We start from the raw sequence: 21,391 nt of genomic DNA, 5'->3' as shown, positions 1-21,391 counted from the left end.
ACATTTTCCTTCAGCTTTTTCAAACCTTTGTTTGATACACTTTAGCACAAGATCTTTAGAAGTATCTTCTTCTCTGAACTTTTTAACAAGGGATCCACCTGTTTTATACAAAGATCTTTTAAGATCAGAGGGGCCTTGGAGAGAAACAATTTGGTGCAAAAAACCATAATGAAACCAAGAAGTTCAAGGGTCATCAAGAGAGACCTTAGAAGAAAACTAAGCAAGGGTAAGTTTAGACCATGATCCCAGCAGTTGCAAAAATAATAAATAAATAATAATAATAATAAATAATTAAATAATAAATAAATATAATAAAAATATAAATATTTTACATTATTTTGTCAGTTGTGCATTTTCCATGTCCAGCTTAAAGCTGATACAATGTGCACTGTCTATGGTGCTCCTGACACTTTATTAAAAAAGGACAATTTCTACTGTTCTAACACAGTTTTGGGGGAAGAGATACTGCTTGGTACCACAAAGGCATCATTCAGAACTCCTTCTTCACAGTGCAGAAGTGATTTCAAGTGGACTTTATACAGAGAAGGGATTAAAAAAGAAACAAATGCTTAATTTCTCTAAAGAAAAAAAAAACCAAAAAAAAAACCTGAGGTTCTTAAGTCTCTATAATTTTGGGCAATTTTTTTCAGTTTCTACGGTTCCCCCAAAACTTTGAACACTAATAAAACATTTAAAGAAAACCTAAACATTGTTTTTAAAAGTTTAATCTTCATTTAAAAACTAACAAACAAAACCCCCCCACAACTCTTGTCTTTCTCAATTTAGACCTTATTTGCTCTTGTGGAGACTTACAACTCAGTTTCAAAAAGTAATCTAGGAACCCCAAATCTAAGCTGTATTCAGTGCAACTTGAGTGCCAGCTTACACTTACACAGCCATGCCACCTTTTGTTCCCACTGAAGAAGAAATGAAAGGCACCAACAAACTGAGAAAACCTATAAACTGAATTTCAGGCCTATTTATAAGCATGCTTATACACAAACATCACTCACATTATCAAAATATAAACATCTTTCATGTTTTTCCACTTACCCTGTGAATTATGCCTGATGAGTGAATATACTGTAAAAAGAGAAAGTATTTTTTTAGTCAAGGTCTTGAGTTTAAAAGTGGGCCTGGGGTAGGAGAGAAAATACTTTTACATGGTGCTAAAGTAAACTGAAATTAGAAAAAATTTATTTGTTGCACAGAAGATCCCTTTAGCTATGGTTTTAATGTTTATTTAATGCTCATTAGTATTTTGTCCTTTCCCTCTTAATAATGAGAAACCACTAATTCAGTTTGAGTACTGCAACTGATATATGTATATCAGAAAGAAACATGGTATTTTATACATCAGAAATGCTCTCCTACCATAGGTGTCTCTGGTGTGCCACCATAGTTTAGATTCATATGCTTCAGCAGCACTGGCTTTTAAGAGATCATTAAGAATGGGATGAAGGCCAGTCAAGGTCTTATCTGAGAATTCTTGCTACATGCTTCAGTATTTCCTCAATGGAAAATGGAAAGGTCAAGTTCAAAGACATTCTCTTTACTCGCATATTTTCATCACCCAGTCAGTGACCTATTTAAAGGCTCACAAAAGCCAAACCAGCAAACTGAACACCCAGGACTAGTTCTTTCAGGATGACACCTGACAAAATACAGATGTTCAAACCCATGACTGTCACCAAATGCTCCCCACTGTGGAACGCAGTTTCTCTCACCACTGAATGATACCCTAGAAGAGACTATTTTCATCACAGTCAATAAAGGGAACTTCTAGTAACTAGTTCAGATAAATGCATCTCTTGCAAAGATTGAAATGCAGAAAGCTGTTCTGAACTGAGGACATGGTTTCCAAGAGCAGCCTGGATGTGCTAATCCCTTCAGGGGTGGGGAACTGATCTGAAACCCCCACAGACCATACTAGTGATGCTAAAAAACACAAGAACAATAAAAGTATTTTAAAAAAAGACTTGAGGAAAGATGAAGAAGATGCAAATCCTCCAGCTTCACCTGAAGAATTTTCATTTTATTCCACTCTGAAGACTGGGACAAGTGGCAACAGAGTCACTAGGAACTAGCTGGCAGAGCCAGAGAGGACCAACCAAGAATAGTCAGCGTGACATCACAGAAACGCACAGAAGAAAGGAGCTTTGCAGGATAATTGCAAATCAGCCACAGCAATGACCATCTTCCCCAGCAGACCTCAGGATGGGCAATTAAGCTCACAAATGCAACAGTCCCTCTGCAAAAGGGTCCTCATAATCCAGCAGATGAGAAACACCAAGACAAAGAAAGCAAAGCTAGAGAACAAAAAACTTCTTCAGACAGAACCAATGTGCCTTTCAGTCTTAGATTTCTGAACTTAAAACACAACCCATACAACCTAAGCAGCACAAGATCTGCGCTTATGGTGCCAAGCTTTTAAAGCAGTGACTGAAAAAACCTCTGACAGTTAGTCCTCTCCTACACCTGACCAGCCACACCAGATGTGGTCTCATAGGTTCTGAAAAGACAGATGGGGGGAAAAGCCCCCACTTCCTTTGACCCTGTGCCTACAACTTTACCAATCCAGCCCAGGCCATGGTAGGGCCCTGCTGCTGCAGGGTCACACTGCTGTGCCAGAGCCCAGGCCTGTCCTGGCAGCTGCAGTACACCAGCTCCTGCTGCAGATTACTTATAAATTGGGCAAGGTTTAACATCACCCATAGGAAATGCCAAAGCCTCTCACAGGATTTCCTGGGGCTGACACAAGACTTTGAGGGCACACGGCTGCTTCACAGAATGTTTGCTGTAAAACCACTACAGCAAACACAAAACTACAAAATGTTTTATCTGTTATGGATGTGCATGAAGTGAATTGGGACAGGAGGAGGAGGAAGTTTGTCAATTGTACATGGAGACCATATGCACTTTAAAAAAGAAAACAACAAACCCAAACCAGAAATGTAACTGTAAATAGCTAAACTCCCACTGAGTTAAGAAAAAGATGTCCTCTGTTATCGCTATCTTGATCAAGGATATCACAATATCTACTAGCATTCTAAATTATTGCAATATCTTCTAACTGAAGCCTCTTGATTTTCCAGAACAGATGCTTAAAATATTCTATAGTTGGTTAGTGCTGCTAAGACTGTACGCAGTAAGGAAATAGCTGGCAGACCCAGTCATTTGGCACCTAAGAATGTGGAATGTAGAAACAGGAGTTAAAAGGTCTGCACCCTTCAAAATTTCAGTTAAAGAAAATCTCACCTCTTTGGGGGGAAGAGTGTGATTTTGCTGTCATTCTCACCCCACTGAAGGTTTTATGAATGTTCACAGCACCAAAATCATGTTAACACTTTGGGGAAAGCTCCTATGTTTTCTGAACGCTCCTCTTAACATAACACTACTGAGATTACCTGAATTAGCAGTTATTCCTGATTGCAATGCACATATCAGCCTTTCTGTAAGCTGAAATACTGGTGCTGGGCTGCAATGTTCCTTTAACAATAGCAGTATTTTTTTAATTGCATTTCATAATCTCCTGGCAGGTAGCAACACTGGAACTGTGCCAGTCTTCATTCAGAAGGTTTTCTATTTCTGTTCAACAGGATTCTGAAATGGGATCCTGTTCTTACTGGCTCTCCTCATTAAATTATCCATCTATTGACAGATATTTCATTCTTAATGATTCAGAACAGAGTAATCATATCCTTCACAATGTTTCTACCACTTCACCTGAACCATAATTTATTCAAGAACCCAGTTAACACAAGTGAAGTTCCTTGGAGCACGGGAGCTCTACGCATTATCCTAAAGACAATTTTGATAGCATGCATAAATCCTGGAATGCAAACTTCAGATCATGCTAGGAAGTCATCCAACAATCACCTCAATTTTAAACATTCATTTCTTTCTATGTAATCGCTACACAAAATAAAAAGCTAATCAAAAGGGAATTAGCAAAGACTCGGGAGAATGTGTTCTAGGCAACATGCAAAATGAAAATGAGAAGCATCTTGGCGGGGAAGTAAAAACTGAAGAGGAAATGAGTCAGAGGGGGAAGGGAAAGCAGAGAAGCAGAAAAATCCAGCATAAATGTGAACAAAAGCCAGTAAATACAAATGAGAAAAGGAGAGAATCAGAGTAGTACATCTTACCATAAAATATGGTAAGAGAAGTTTGAACAGGTGTTTGCATGGCCCAAGAGCTGTCTGTCCCTTCCCAAGCACTATGAATAAAGAGAGAGGACTGACAGCCACCTCCCCCAGACCTCTATGAACAGGAGCCCAGCTGGCATTCCTGCAGAACAGGGACCCAAGACTGAAAGCTCCAGTCTCTTTCCACCTACATATACAGACATTTATGTTTAGCTTGCCTTCTGTACTCTTTGACAATACACAGCTTTTCTGTCAAACAATAACAAAAAAGAAATTATGAAAGTCCTTCCAAGATGCAAGCTCACATGTAAGTAAAATTTAATACCAGACTAAGGCCCAACTAGGCAACAGGCAAAGGAGAGGTAAGCTATTGTTTTTTAAGTGGTGTCACATCACATTGAATTACAAGGCTCACCAAAGAAAGAAAATTAATATTTCATTCTCTGTAGAAAAAAGACAGTAAAATGATAAGAACTGACAAAAAAGAACTGTACAGACTTGCAGAGCAATGGCTGAAGATAAAAATCTTCATGAACTCAGTCTTGACCTCAATTTATACAGGTTTTTTTAAAATCAAGGCTGTTGAGCCCTTTGTATACAACTAATCCAGAACCAGCCTACAGACAGAATGTAGAAATGAAGCCTGCAAGGAAGCAACAGTGGGGGGGCTTAGCAAAAATCTCCCTTATCCCTTCACAGTACATCAGTCACACAGTTCTCCCTTACACAGCTTTAACTGTCACATGTAAACAGGTTGTTACAGATAACATGCAATGTGACAAAAATGATGAACAGCCTTCTTGCCTTTGACCAGACATAAATACAGATACCATAAAGTTCTTATATACTTTACGAAGGACAAATGCATATTGCACGTTACATCTTTAACACCAAAAAAACCCCCTCAGAACTGACTCCATCAAAGTTAAAAGGTGAAAAACAAAGTCATCATACAAAGGAGAGGGTAAGCTTGAGAAGCTGAATGAGTTTTACCACAAAGATCTACAGTGGCATTCTCCCTCTTCCCAGGTATTGCAAGCATTTTTCCCTTATAATGCCTCTACTGAGTTCTAGCTAAATGTATGTTTGTTCCCCATGCCCCACCAAAAAAGCATCCAAGTAAACACAGATGGGCTGTCTTTAACCCAGATAGAGTAGACCTTAAAAAGTACAAGACTTTCATGAAAAACTTGGCTAACCCTTTCTTAAACAGCTAATTTACTGATATCTGTAAAAGAATAAACAAATTACTGACTCATTTTCTTTCTTGTCTGCATGTTAGCAACACTGCCTTCAGCTTAACATATTTCCTAGCACAGACAGGGCTACAAGAATGTGCCTCAAACACTGGACTATTCCTATTTCTTAAAAATATTTTCAGCTAGGTGTATACTTTTGTCTGAAATGGTTCAATGAGAATCCAAAATTTAATGGAACAGATACAGTAAAGACTGTTCTCCAGAGTTTGCTGTGTAATAAGAAATGACAAAACAGTCTAGTAGCGAAATAATATTTTATTTCCTGCTGGTAATTTTGAGGTACATACAGTTTTACTCTCAAAAACATGGGGTAAGAAACTATTCAGGTAAACCACTTCTTACAGAACATTTATCACAGTTACTATCTCAGCATCCCTGCTGGTAGCTGTTGCCATGTAACTGCTTTTATTTTTATGCTCCTCCCACAGGACACAGTCCTTCTTGAACTCTTTCAACTTCTTTACACAGGATGCAGTCCTTCAGGAGTGGACTGCTGCAGTGTGGGTCCCCCAAGGGCCACAGGTCTCATCACTAAACCTGCCAGGGGCCTGCTCCAGCACTGGCTTTCCATGGGCTGCAGCCTCATTTAGGCCACATCCCTGGGCCCCAGCATGGGGGAGCCATGGCTGCTGTCTGGATATCTGCTCTGTCATGGTCCTCCATGGGTTGCAGAGGAGCAATCTGTGCCACCATGGTCTCCATGGCCTGCAGGGAAATCTCTACTCCAGCACCTGTAGCATCTTCTCCCCCTCTATCCTCACTGACCATGGTGCCTGCAGGGCTGCTTCACATTTTTTCACTCCCCTCTCACAGCTGATGCCAACATTTTTTTACCCCTCCTTAAATGTATTGCCACAGATATGCCATGAATATTGCTGCTGGGTCAGCTTTAGCCAGCAGTGGGTCTGCTTTGCAGCCAGCTGGAACTTTGTTCAACATGGAAGCAGTTCCTGGTGTCTTCTCACAGCAGCCGCCCCTGCAGCCTTCACTAACAAACAAAAACAAACAAACCTTGCCACAAACCTGCCCAATATATCCTCATAAATTCCTGCTCTGTTTTCTTCCCATGTATGTCAACCACACCCAGTTGCTCCACATTTGTCTTCCACATTTACTGATCCAACAGACTTCAGCATCAGCCTTTGGAGCCACAAGTTCTGCTCTGCTGGCCATTGTCATAGAGTGTCTGTCACTAGGCCCAAAATGTTTCTAAGCCATTTCACCAGAATTAAATTAATTATTCATCCTTTCCACTACACTCAACCTAAGCTAATTCTTTACAGTTCACATACTGCTTGCCTGTAAAGTCAGCAGAAATACAGTTTTTCATCCCTGGTGAATAGAATGTCTCTCCCAGAAATTTGCTTCCCAGACAGTTACCTGCTGGAACTTAAACAGACCACTCCACTTTACACAGTCCTTAAGACAACACTTATTAGGACATGGCTTTGTGACTAGGGAGCTAATTACAGAACTGAAATCATAACTCCACATTCAGAATCCAGGTAAGAGGTGAATTTCCTCCAGTTTAAATCAAACCATTTTCCCCAAACCTGGCTTTAGTTTACCTGACTTGAGCACCTACATTTGTAAAATGGGAATTGTAGCACTTAAACGCACAACTGTAGAACACAAAAGATAATGACTTAGCACATGTAAAAGGCTATGTGAGCAAAAATCTAAAATAAAATAAGAACACAAAATCCAGGATAGGGTCAAAGAGAAATCAATAATGCAGGACTCAACAAGAAAATGTATTTATTACATTTTGTGATGGGAGTAAAACAATTTACTTGCCCTTCTGTATCTGTTAAGTGCTGAGGGACAACAGAATCGTGGTTATGCTGTTCCTGATGTCATTGTCCAGTATGCTGTGGCATGCTGTGCTGCTATTTAATTATTTTTTAATAGTGTTTGGCAATGCAAGTATAGATCTGGATGAATCCACATCCTGATGGAAGTGCCAGACATTCCTGTATCAAAATCAGGTCTATATTTCCACTGCACAAGCAAACCCCTACACTGACTTCACTTATCTGTACAAGCACAGAGGAAAGTTCTGTCCATACATTGTATGGTTACAGGACCATAAAACCAAAACAGTACAGTGCCAGCAGCAGCCAAGGAATGACACACAATTTAAGAAAGTGCCATTCCATAGCCTCCTTATGTCTCCAGAGCAGCAAAGAGAATTCAACAGCCTTTACTGCAGGAGAGCCTGGATAAAACCTGAGACCTAGGTAAAGGGTTTTCTTCTCTTGGAATTGTGTCACCAAAAGAAAAAAGTAGTATACCCAAAAAGTAAACACAGTAATTTAAGAACTGTAGTACTAATATGGACCAAGAATCATTTTCACATCATATTAACATAGGTTATAGATAAAACCAGTGAGCTTAAGGAATATCTTCTTTTTGTGTTGTAAGACCATGAACTTCAATATGCTCAGTCCAATTTTTAAAAGCCAAACAGCAGAAAAAAGGAGTAGCAAAATTAAACAGTATTTAGCAAAAGATGAGGAAGAAACACATGCAAAGTATATGACAGCTAATACATTTAGAATCATTCTTGTGAGAGTTAGTAAAATTCAAGATTATGTTTTTATGTTATTTGCTATAGCTGTAAGCTCTGCAGTCCACATAGGACAGTATCTAAGAGATAAAACAAAGATGAATATAAACATAATTTCTGAGAAGGAATGGAGGATTAACAGTCAGGCTTACTACGTGAAAAGACAAAGAAAATCATGAACAAGACCAACAACTAACTTATACATGGCATTTGGTTATACTTTTTATTTAAGAAAATGATATATCAAAATCATTATTCTTCCCAAGACTTACTGGAAGAGCTTCAAGATGAAGCTTTCCTACACAGTTCAAAGCTAGACAAATCTGCATGGGCCATTATAGTCTTTTATGAGTCTTTTTCTATCTTCATAGTGTAAAACATCAGCACACAATAAACAGACACAAGTTAAGTCAAGATCAAGGAAAGGTGACAGGAGACAAGAACTCCTAGGGAAACCAAAACATAAAAAAGCATACACGAGATAGAAGCAGAGTCAGATCACCCTGCAGGAATGTGGAGATACTGCCCAAGTGTGCAGAGATGGAATCTGGAAAGGCAAAGCCCTCTTGTCCTGAATCTGGTAAGAGACACAAAGGTCAACAGGAAGGACTTCTACATGTAAACTGGGAGCAAAAACAAAACTAGGGAGAACACAGCCAACTGCACCAGGGGCATGAAAAAGCCAAGGTACTCAACGCTTCTTTTAATCCATCATTACTGGTACTATTTGCCATATCATAGGTCCCTGAAACTGCTGGAAAAGTCTGGACCAAGGAAGACTTAACCCTCAATGGTGGAGGATCAAACAAGGAATATCTGAACAAACACAAAATTACAGCCTGATGGGATGCACTCATGAATTCTAAGAGAAGCTGGCCAATGTCATCAGGAGTCCACTTAAAAGTATGTGAAAGGTCATGGTGATCAGGAGATGTTCCTTATGATTGCAAGAAAGCAAATATTGCTCATGTCTTCAAAAGGGTATTGAAGAAGAGGATCAAAGAAGGTCAGTCAGCTGCGCCTCACTCCCTGGGAATGTGATAAGCAAGTAATTCTGGAAACCATTTCCAAAAATTACAAGGACAAAGAACTGATTGGCAGTAATCAACATGGATTTACAGAAGAAAATCATGCTTGACAGCCTGATAGCCCTCTACGATAAGACAACTGGACTGGTGGATGACAGGAGGGCAGACAGTGTTGTTTACCTTGTCTCTTGTAAGGCTTTTGAAGCTCTCATAACACCCTGAGAGACAGTGGAAGTAGGAGTAAGATTAATGGACAGTGACTGAGCTGCCTGGATCAACGTTGACTGAACTTTGATCAAGCAGCTGTGATCAGTGGCAGGAAGTCCAGCTGGAGGCCCATCACCAGCAGTGTCCCCCTTAGGGATGGTACTGAAGTCAGATCTGTTTATCATTTTCATTACTGACCTGGATGATGAGACAGAGGGCTCCCTCAGCAACTCAGCAAATGATGCAGAACTGACAATAATGTTAACACACCAGATGATTGTGCTGCCATTTAGTGAGACCTCCACAAACTAAGGAAATGGGCTGACAGGAACCCACCAAAGTTCACAAAATCCTGGGAGGGAATAATGTCATGCACCAGACAAGGCTGGAGATTGACCAGCTTGGCAGAAAAGGACCTGTGCCTTTGCACCAAAGCCAACCAAAAGCCTCATGTATTGGGCAGAGGATTGCCAGCACCTTGAAGATGATCCTTAACCTTTTCTCAGCTCTCATGAGACACACATGGAGTGCTGTGCTCAGCTATGGGCTTCTCAGTTTAAGAGAGATACTGAAGCAAAGCCAGTGAAGCTTAATGATGATGACTATGGGACTGGAGCACCTTATGTAAGACAAGAAACTGAGAGAGACAGGATTCTTCAGCTATAAAATTATACTTTCTATAATAAATTAATATAATAATTTTAATTTAGTATATAATTTTTACTATACTAGGTGAGATAAATTTTATCCTGCTATTAAATTATAAGTACTTATAGTTCTCCATAACAGTTTACTGGGAAAAAAGACTGTGAAATCAAAATAGTAGTACAACTGGCAAACCTTTAAGCCTTTCAACATCTGATATACCAGGAACTGGATTCGATCTTCAGTTAATTTCTCATGCTTCATTATCTTACTTAAGTCTGTTCCCATAAATGGCATGACGAGGTAGCTTAAAAGAAAACAAAAAAAAAAAAAAAAGAAAGAAAACCAAACAGATTAACTTGATTAACTTTGTTATGTAAACCATTATTGTATGTTATAGTTCAATTACAATATTTAATTACAGATCATTCCATTTACCAAACAATTCATCCTCCCACCCTCCAAGCCTATCTGTTTTTATCTGATTGTCTTAAAGAGGTATTGCCCAGTTTTATCACTATTTATGGAAATTTGCTAGTTATCAGAACTAGCTTAGAAAGAAACTAACCAAAGCCTCATGATATTTCAAAGACAGCTTTGAAAAAAAAAAACTAAGACATTCATGCAAGGCAATGTATCTCACAGTCATGACTGAGCAGCACAGCCACAGAACTAGCAAAATCTGGAGGATGATTTTAGGGTCTCATTTAAAACACAGTGCTTCAATGCTCATCATGTACATGTGCACTCTATTACATAAGTTGTGTAAAATGCTAGCACAATAGACAATATGGACAACATTTATTTTGGCTCAACAATCAATATGAACACATGCTCCATGTTTTCTGTACTTCATTTTGTACATTTTTCTGTAGATAGCTTTCTTTGTTAACATATAAATACACAAGGTTGTTTAGGAAACATAGATACACTAGATGAAATCCAGAACAGTTCTACTAACACAGGAAACCTACATTAAACCCTAAAGGATTTCTGGGCACTGTGTCTCTAGCAACTCTAATTCAGCAGAATTGTAGCAGTAAACAAGTAAAACAGCAGACATGTTAAACACCTTGTGTTTGAGATGCCACCAAAGGTCAGGGAGATGTGGCAGAAACAACCTGTATCAGGTGCTGTTTGGACCCTGACTGGGAAAAAAATAATGGGACACAACAGACCACAATGCAGATAAACACCAAAAAATTCAGCAGCACAAGCACTTTTAACTGATCCTTGAATTTGGATGGATCCCACTGAGATATGCCACATAGTGGGGGTAACTTTCATCCAGCCTACTGGACTGGGTTAAGAATTGTCCTACCATTTGAGCAAACTGGGCCTTAGGGTAAGAAATCACTATTTGTAAGGTGGATTAGGGAATTCACTAAACTGCCATTTATTAAGGGCTGAAAGACAGGAAACTGGATCCAATGACAATCTGAGAACTCCAGCCCACCAAAGCTGCATGTAAGAGTTATATTAAGATGAAACTCAGGAAAAAAGGTCCATGAAGCAACAATTTTGAAATTCTCTATTTAAAAAGCAACAACCTTTCATCCCGCATAAGCAACAATGCTCTGCTCCAAAAATTAACAACTTTGAACTTACAAGTCATTAAACTTCTCCAGTGTTACATCTGGTGTGAACACATCCAAAATTCCAATGACCTAAAAAAAAAAAAAAAGAAAAAAGTAGAAAAAAATTAATGGCTGATTTGACACAATAAAGCCTAAATCACCTAATAAGTGAAAAAATATAATCCAAAACATATGGAGACATTAGCTACAGGCATAAACATGGCAGAAAGAATACCTAAAGTAGTGACAGGATTTGTTATGTGTTAGATTTTATAACTCAGACGACAGTTTTACCCTGTGACAAAAAAATATAAGAAGTACCTACTGGAACTAAAAGTTCAGAGGCTAACAATTTTATGTTAAGAGGAGACAGTATTTTATCACTTTAAATACTGACATGCTGAAAATAAAGTAGAAAAATCAGTCTATAATATGAAGCACTTGTAAGTGCTCTCCACCTAGCTGGGCCTGCTGCCTATCAATGAAGTGCACTTTAAACATCTTCAATTTCAGTAACAGGGTAATTTAGGTACATAGACTACAATAGCTTCCTGGAAGTACAATGAAGAAATCAGAATGAAACTGTTTGTATTGAGAAAAAATTAGCAAGAACTTTATACGATTTACTATGGCTTATACCTCAGGTTCTCCAAAGAGTTTTTTTTGTTAAACAAAAGCATGCTATCACTGAACAGACAAATAATAATCTAGTAAAATGGATTTTCCACCACAGCTTTTCCTATTAGTATAGGTTTTGGGAGAACTACACAAACTGACTGGGTGCACTACACTAAATATCAATGCTTCTTTCAAGACCACTGAACACCAGAAAATTAAATACACAGAACTCAATGCTCAAAAAGAAGTAGCTGCAGTGATCTAAAGCCAGATTTTAGATGCTGCATAATCCAGGCAGTGCCTAAATAACACAGGCTTTTAGAGCTGCTTCTTTTCTACGTCTGCTGCTAATTCATGACCATTTCTGTCTGTTCAGAGGAAGACTCCCAAGCCTCAGAGTGCTTGTGGTGTTTCCCAGGTGCAGGTTGCTATGTCACAGAATCACAAAATATTCTGAGCTGGAAGGAACCCACACAGATCACTGAGTACAACTCTTAGGTGAAATGGCCTGTGTGGGGACTGAACCCACAACTTTGCTGCTCTATCCTAGGGTGACATTATGATGCTTGTATCCCCATTCATGTGTTCTGTTTATGCTGGCTATTATGTTCTGTGCCTTTGAGACTGGCTCTGAAGAGTTAAAGTTTTGTTTGGGTGTTCTTATCAGCCTGGTGGGACACAGAGATGGGCAGTACTTAGTACTGCTTTTGCTTTTTTGCTTTTGCTTTTTGCTTTGCTCTCTCGCTCTCGCTCTTGCTTCTGCTTTGCTCCTGCTCATTAGCTAGGTTAGCTAAACAGTCCAAATTTCTTCCTGGACTGTTTCTCCTTTCCTTTTTTGCGACCATCTCGAACCTGCTCCAGACTGGGACCTGGGAACACCGAGAGTTTGCACCCTGTGGCTGCAGCAGCTGCCCCAGCACCAGAGGGACTGAGAATAGAGCGACCACCCCCAAGAGAGACTTTCTGAATTTGTCAGCTTTGTCAGAGCGGTGTCATCTGGTATTGTTCATTCTGTGTGCTGGGGGTGCTGTGCCTGTTAAATAAACAGGTTCTTTCCACTCCTCTCCGAGGAATTCTTCCCGAACCGGCTGGGGGGAGGGGCTGTGTGGGTTTGCTTTCTAGAGGGGCCCCCCTTGGAGATTCTCTACCAAATTTGCCCTAAACCAGGACATGCTCTTAGCAACATGAGGCTATGCAGGACTTTGCCAGAAGCAAGCTAAAAGACTAATAAGCTTTATAACCTTGTTCAACCCTATCTTTGTGGCCATACAGACATTATGTCATACACAAAGAACTGTCATCCAAATCAGACATCTTCTTAAAAAAGTAAAAATAAAGAGAAGCATGAGCAGAAATGCAGGGGGGAAATGCAAGAAAAGGACACCTTCCTTTATTTAAAGCTTTAAATGCCCAACCATGATGAAATCCTTATTGCACACATTTTTGGTCTTTCCACATTAAGGGCAGACTACTACAGTTAGACTGGATATTGTCAAAATGATGAAGAAGATAGAAAAACTAATAAAGATGAAGGCAGAAAATTATAACTCCCTTTCTCTGTAGCCACATATATTTTTGAAAAAAAAGTCACTAATAATATTTACTTGGGACTGTTATATGAAACTAATTAAAGAAGAATAACTACTATAAAATAATAATTAAACCCACAGAGGATGTGGTTATTATTTGAAGTAATACCGCTAGTGCTAACATTACAATAAGAATTTTCTTTTTTATGACAGTTTTACATAAGGTTTTTCTTTTCTCTGTGGAGGTAGTGAGAGAAAGGAGGAGGACGGGATTACAAAGACATATTTCGCAACAGTGGAGCATAATGCAGCTCTACAGACATTTCCTAAGGCAGTGTGTGTATGCAAACACACAACCAGAAAAGTTGTGTGCTCTCTTCAGATGTACAATATATGAAGAAGGAAGTTAACATTTTAGCAGTAATGTCATTTAATATGCATCTTCCCTTATTAAGCTCCATGTTCTCAAAAGTCTTGCTTGTTCTTCTTAGCAAGTATTTCCATGCCCTCATACACCTAAGCAAGAACCATAAGAAAATAAATCCCACCACATCTGAATGTAGCAGTGAAAGACACTGGGACACCACAATGAAAAGAAGGGACACAGAGGAGGATGAAATAATGTGGCTGCTCTATTGCATGCATCTGTGCACCAAGGCATTATCAGGCACCCCCTGTGAAACACAGGAGCATGAAGAACATGTTTCCATGCAGAACAGACCAGCCCCAAAACACACTAATGAAGTTCACTAACATTCTAATGTATCCATTCGAGTACACAGAGCTCCTGGTACGTAATGCTGCCTGATGTGCATTATTGCTGAGGAAAGGCTACAAACTTACAGAAACAAACCTATCATTGCTGCAAATCCTCTACAGTGAATGAAGCCACCAAGACCAATGCTACCAGCTCCCAAAGAAGGGAATTTTAAATAATGAACCAGAAAACTCTTTAAATATGCTAAGGATTTCACAATACTTCTCTTGCTTTACAAAACCAGGTTTTCTAAAAATCCTGAAATCCATGTTAGTGTCCAAAATGGTAAGACATACTAATAGTGAGTCAATTTTAAAATAAAGTGAAGGACCCATTTCCTTTTCCTCTGTGATTTTTATTTAATAGTTGTGGTTTGGTTGTGATTATTTTCACATAGTTGTGATTATTTTCCTGTACTGGAGCAGAGTCATTCATATTTCCATTTAGGCCAGAGGTTTTTGCAGCTATATTAAGCACAAGGAAATATGTGATAAAATAAATCCTTCGAGGAAGATACAACTCCAGCTACTTGTTCACGTAAAGGAAAAGAAACAGATAAAAGTGTAGTTAACTTCCTCCTTTATAATATGATGGAAAATCCTGTTTCTGTTTGAAACCTCTCAATTAAAGACAGTATTTGTAAAGAACTGTATGATGTTCCAGCACTAAAGTAAGCCACCATAAACAATCACAAGAATAGTTTATTTTTCCATAGTGTTGACTATATGAAATGTACCAGAGATATCTGTGAAACCTTCTATAAATGTATTTTGGTGTTAATCACCACAATTACTGACACTATCAGTTAGATGCTCAGCTGAGGAATGAATCCAGTACACTCTGCAATGGCAATGAAAAGAATCTGTGGAAATCAGGAGCAGTGCTGCCTTTTCAGGGTCTTATTTTTACCCCAACTAACTTGCCAAGAGGCAATTTCTCCCACAAAGAATGTATCTACTGTACATTTGACTGAAAAATAACCTAGATTTCCTCAGCCTGCACTGAAGTACTTTAATAGCTTTTATCTCAAGGACAGGGTGTAATACTGCATCACTTCCACAGAACTACAGATTGGTTTGGCTTGGAAGGGACCTTTAAGCTCATGTAGTTCTAAACCCCTACCATGGGCAGGGACACTTTCCACCAGATCAGGTTGCCCAAAGATCCATCCAACCCAGCCTTGGACACTTCCAGGGATGAAACATTCACATCTTTTTTGAACACCCTGTGCCAGTGCCTCATGACTCTCAAAGTGAAGAATTTCTTCCTTATGTCCAATCTAAATCTACCCTCTTTCAGTTTAACCTATTGTTCCTTGTCCTGTTTTATAAAAAGCACTTATAAAAAGCTCCTCTCCATCTCTCTTGTAGCCCTCTTTGTGTACTGGAAAGCTGCTCTAAGGTCCCTCCAGAGCCTTCTCTTCTCCAGGCAGAACAACCTTCCCAGCCTGTCTTCATAAGAGTGATGCTGCATCTTCCTGAAGTGCAAACCCACAAAACTACCCATCTACTGGTCTAACTTGTTTTCCAAAGGTATGCTTTCACCCCAATATATTTACTCTGAAGCCATTGGGGAGTGGGTAGCAGCATCTCCAGCCTTTCTTAACCCTACTGTGTGTGTCCCCTGACCACACTCACCAACTTTACTGTTGTTAACAAATAAACAACAGGTTCACACTAGTATGGTGGTTTCTGCCCTTCCCTTCTCAGCTGCCTTCTTTTCCAAACACTATTCCAACAGCAGAGCACAATGGTGAATAGCTCCTTACCTCTGCCTTCCCCTGTACTTTGCATTGGATTACTTCTATTCAAGGACTGACCCATTTCATTTCTGTAAAAGACAGTTTCTGATGTAAGCAGCAGTACATCAAAAGAATCTAGTATAAATTAATAAGTAATGTAGGTTATGTGTCTCATACAGTAAGTGCTGCTTTCTCTTGCAGATGTTATGCATGAAAACACAGTGAAGTTGAGTGGTTTTAGCATTCAGGCTAAACATGTAAGTACATTTCTTAAGAGAGAGCCTTGCTGAACTACATATTATGTCACAATAAATTTTCTGCAGGATTAACTTCACGTTCCTGTGCTGTTCTCATCATGGGCATCCTTTTACTACACTAAAAACTCTCAGTCTTTTAAAAATCTTTACTATTCATGCCAAGGCTTGTACCACAGTCACCTTTCTTCCTCACAGAGATGAGGGACACCTGGATACCTCTTTCTTTTCTCCTGCCAGCACATTGGCACTCACAAGCCATACCCATGGGCATCACCACACTCTTCCTTCAAAAGACTCATATGTAACACTGGACAGATTCAAATCCTGCAGACAGACTCATCTTCATCTCAAGATTGGATGGCAATCAAAAGAGAAAGTTTGGGTTTCAGTGCAGCTTTTCTTATTTTCATTTCATGGAATAAGCTCATCAGCCTGCTTTATCAGTACCCAAGGCTGGGTGTCAATAAATGGCTATCAGCTGCAGCCCAGCCTACATAAAGCACCTATTAGTCAAGTTAGGAAAATAGGCAGAAAGACAACAGATATCCCTATGCTGATTTGTTGACTTCTGAGTACCAAAATAAAATTAATCCAGTGTCCTGTTAGTGTCCAGTATCCACATCTAGCTCCCTAGATGTGCTAACCCTTCAGCTTGCAGAAAGGTAGGAGTGTTTCTCCCTTTCAGATTTTTGACAGCAATGAACTGTCCAGTTATAACTGTGTTTTTGTTTTCATAAGGACCAATAAGGAGATTTGCCATTTCCAGAGAGGAAATATATGCACTTTACTGGCATATATGTACCCAAAGAATGTGAGTTTTTAGCTGGTGCAGTCCTGCAGGACTTGCTGCAGGAAACCTCCTCTAACACAGTGAGCACACTCTCATGCATTAAGGCATCACTCATCTACAACTCCCTTGTTGGTCTGATTTTGTACATTGCAGATGCTGCTGCTTTCTACTGCTCATGTCAAGCTAGATGAACTGCAAAAGGTGACAGATTTAAGATTTTTCTCAGGCAAGAACACAGTGTGACTAACTATTTTCTCTGGAACTAATTCCTTCCCTGGTTGACACTCTGCAGGTGAAAATAAAAAGCTCAACATTTTTTTTAAATAAAAAAGAAAACAGAATTAAAAAGCAGCCAACCAAAGTGGATCATCCTCAGAAATATAATTGTAGAGAGACAGATAATTTGGTGTCTGTTGGATATCCAATTCCTTCCAGAGGGGAAAAAAAAGCTACATGCTTCTCGTAATGTAAAACACACATTGGTCTTCAGATGTGGGAATACACCAGAGAATAATTTCCACCCTGAGCAATGAATGAGAACATAATACAGAGTACCTTTAAACAAATACTGCACTGGCCTCTTACATACAGAGTTTCCAGGAAGGGAATACATCTGTAGAATATTAACTGACCCATGAAATGTTTAATGGGCATTTGTCAGAAATGTTACTCCAGAAACACATTCAGACTAACTGGTAGAACTGTGTCAGAATTCAATATGGGTGAATATATGTACACACAGGTAGATACACATGTACAAACACCACACTGATAAAATCCAGACTCTGCTCTGACACGAGCCACCAGCATAAGCCATTGCTCTTCTCTTCCTCTCTCCAGTGCCATGTCCCCTTGCCAGCTATTCTGCACTCCTGCTTGAAAATTTCTCTTAACAAACTGGAGGTGAGGAGAGCACCAGGGCTGGAGCACTGCAAACAACTGTGCACTTGTTTCAACAAAAGCAGTATCAAGGTATCACAATCCAAACATACAAGAAAATCTGAGTTATTTGCCAAAAGAAACTAAAGGTTCTGCACCTCCACTTACTTGTCTGGGTTTCACTCTGCATACACAGACATCTCCATTAACTGCAGAAGAATACACAAATACAGAGCTATGCAAATGTTTGAGAGCTAAAGCCAGGGCAAAGTTAGCACGCTGGCCATATTTTCACTGCTTTTGGTTTCAAGCCAGAGCCATAATAGGTAAATTTTAATGGTCCTCATTTCAAATGAACTCAAAATGGACAGAAACATGGAACAGAAGCAGCACTACTGAAAAATATTTCCTAAAGGTAAAAAGACTGTTCCTCTGTACAAGATTCAGCAGATGTGAAAGAAATAATCAAGAGCTGGTAAGGCTGTATGGGAAGGAATACGACAAACTAGCATGATTAAATGAAGGAGAAAAACAGCCCCAAGAAGAGCTTTCTTCATTCTGCCTTAGCTGTGGTTATTCCTCATTTCCATACCATGCCCTTCCACATGCCAGCTATTTATACAGCTACAGAGTGATCCAGCAGCTTATCCCACTGGAAACAAACTTTTCTTTCTGGAAATGTCTTAGGAATTTATCAGTGTTAGACTGTTTTTTTGGTAGTAGAAACAGCTTATGAAGTTTGGGAAACATCCTGTGCCCTCTCAAATTAAAAGGCCTACCCAAAAAAAAAAAAGCATACCAGCGCCATTAAAGACTGATTTACCTCTCACAGAAAAGTCTCATCCCCTTCACACACAGCCTCTGTCCCTTGGCTCTCAACACTCCTTTGGATTTGTTTGCAAAGGGCTGATGAGAAGCCCCATGTGATCAAGTCTGCATGGTTTACACAGGAACATTCCTCACTACATGGTCTATGCAGAAATATGCCTCACTACATTTACTTGAGAGACTTTAGGGAGAGCAAAGGTCTAATGAAAGATGGTGCAACCAGCCACCTCCTCCTGAAAATGCCTAAATAGACAAGCAAATTGACCTGTGACTTAGTGTCCCTACAAAGTAAAATACAAATCCAATAAAATTTGGTATAATTACTCCTGTATTTGCTTTTGCAGGACTTCTGGTCATCCTACAACCATTCTGCATAAAAAATTTGAGCATATTCCTCAAAGGGGATATAATGGAGGTCGTCTAGGGTATTAAGCAGTAGTTTTCCTCCATTTTTCTTCACTGACATGCTGATGAATTATATCCATGAAACACAGGTTTAATGGGATCTTCTGCTATCTTAATGGAAGATCAGAGCTGCTATTTTTAACACAATGTGTCAGACCATTATAATTTCTTCCATCATTCTGAATACAGCATAAGGTTAAATAAACTGTGATAATGTATTGCTGCATGCTTAACACAAGAATTCCCTGAAAACTCTCTGAGGGGCAGAGATGGTCCACTGAGAGGTAATCAGAGTGAAACAAATAAAACATCACGCTTTCCATAAAAGCCAACATCAAATTCCCTGTGGTCACAGAAGTAATTTTGAAATAAAAACAGGTAAGAAGAGTGATTTGGATGCAATTTTAACTATCAAATAAACAGAAGAAAGTGTTTCCTGAGAGGGTGGTGAGACTCTGGAACAGGTTGCCCAGAGAAGTTGTGGACATCCCATCCCTGGAAGTGTTCAAGGTCAGATTGGATGGGGTTTTGAGCAACCTGGTTTAGTGAAAGGTGTCCCTGCCCACTGCAGAAGGGTTGGAACTAGATGATTTTTCATATCCTTTTCGATGCAAGCCATTCTGTGGTTCTATGTTTCTACGAAATATGCAAAAAGAAGCTCTTTGACAGAATGGTTGTGGGTCCAAGGGGTCAGGTAGAAAATCATGCTGAGGAGCAATACTGCCATTCTGGTTTAATTTTGGATGGGTGAAGCAGCTAAAGGAGTACCTTTGAGATCAGCTCAAGAACTGAAAATCCTAAAGGCATTGCTGCTGCTTCTAATTCACCACGGCCAACATGACTGACAAAAGGGAGTGAGTCTGGGGTGGCAGATAGGAATTGTCTTGATGGCTGCACTGCCAGTCTCATCACAGATGGCTGGAACAGTCAGTTTCTGCTTCCAACCCCTGCAGCATCATTTATTCAGTCTTTGTTCTCTAATGAATAGATGATTTTAACAATTCATGTTAAAACTTTTCCTTAGTACATAAACTGCTTCTTTCTGCGGCCCAAACTGTTTCCTAAGATTGTAAATCATTCCCTTCCTTCATATATATTGATTTGTAACTTGTACAGATTGTGCTCAGGTTCCCCAGTGAGCATTTTCCTCTGGACTCTTTAATTACCAATTGAGCCCACAGTGGAGTTCTAGAGTATTGTTCCAAAGGGCTTACACTGCATAAAACCTGCTATGAGTGGAAAATGCTACCTAACAGATTATTCTGGGAAATGGAAGAAAAATAATCTCAAAATTCTGGACATAGTTAGGAGCTTGGCAACTGCACAGGCTGCTCTGCTCCCAAATGTTCAGTAAAGAAAACGCTGAGAGTATTAAAGACCATACACAGAAGTTTCCTGCAAACATTAACTCTTAAACATATGCAGCAGTGGTTATGAGGCAGTTACTTTGAAGTAATCAGACTAAAAGATTTAGATTAAAACAAGTAGACAGTTTCTTAAGCCTAGAAAAAGTTCTTTCTCCTTCTGGATTGCCAGGACAGCCCACAAATTATTCGTCAAACAAACCTAGTTGGTACTCACAATATTATTATTATAATGTTAAATGGCAATGACTAATTATTGTTATTACCACTTTCTCTCATCCTTGCTTTTGATCTCTCAGTTTTTTTGTGAAGGCCCTCTGAATGGAGGTATAGTCTAATCTTCCACATCAATTAACATTTTAAACTATGCTCTTATGCATAATTTTAACAACTCCCTCCAAATGATAAGGTGTTTTTTCTCATATGCATTCTTCATGAACAGCACTTAAAAATACTACTGTAACCCTCCAAGCCCACCCTGGGACTCTTCTCACCTGGTATCCATGCTTTAAGTCTCCATAACAACTGTTTTTGCACAAACTTCTTCTTTATTTTTTCCTGAACTCCTAAACAGTATTGGGACCATGAATCTTTCTCTCAATCACACTTTCAACACTTCTTTCTACAGCTGTTCTTTCACATTATATGGGAATCATGTGCAGAGTTCTATTACCTTATTCTCTGCTTCACCGTAAAGCAATTTGTTTAGTCATTTGTGGACTTTTTCTGTTTCCCATTAATATCAGCCTGAAAGGTTCAAATGCTTCATGAACAATAAAAATGGAGAAAA

At 39.3% G+C, this 21,391-nt stretch overlaps 1 protein-coding gene across 1 annotated transcript in view; it reads right to left on the bottom strand.

Annotated features, from left to right (window-relative positions):
- The window catches only part of MAPK12 (mitogen-activated protein kinase 12), a 33,879-nt gene that overhangs the window by 11,108 nt on the left and 1,380 nt on the right, over window positions 1-21,391 (bottom strand). The window contains exons 3-5 of the mRNA XM_066550680.1: window positions 11,465-11,523; window positions 10,052-10,163; window positions 1,054-1,083 (exon numbers count right to left, since the gene is read on the bottom strand). Of these exons, the coding sequence (XP_066406777.1) occupies window positions 1,054-1,083; window positions 10,052-10,163; window positions 11,465-11,523 (201 nt within the window). The remainder of the gene's footprint in view (window positions 1-1,053; window positions 1,084-10,051; window positions 10,164-11,464; window positions 11,524-21,391) is intronic.

This window comes from Molothrus aeneus, chromosome 5 (genome assembly GCF_037042795.1).
Source record: "Molothrus aeneus isolate 106 chromosome 5, BPBGC_Maene_1.0, whole genome shotgun sequence".
NCBI classification, from domain to species: domain Eukaryota; kingdom Metazoa; phylum Chordata; class Aves; order Passeriformes; family Icteridae; genus Molothrus; species Molothrus aeneus.
The sequence above is the reverse complement of the archived record's forward strand: the minus strand, read 5'-3'. Positions and strand labels throughout refer to the sequence as shown.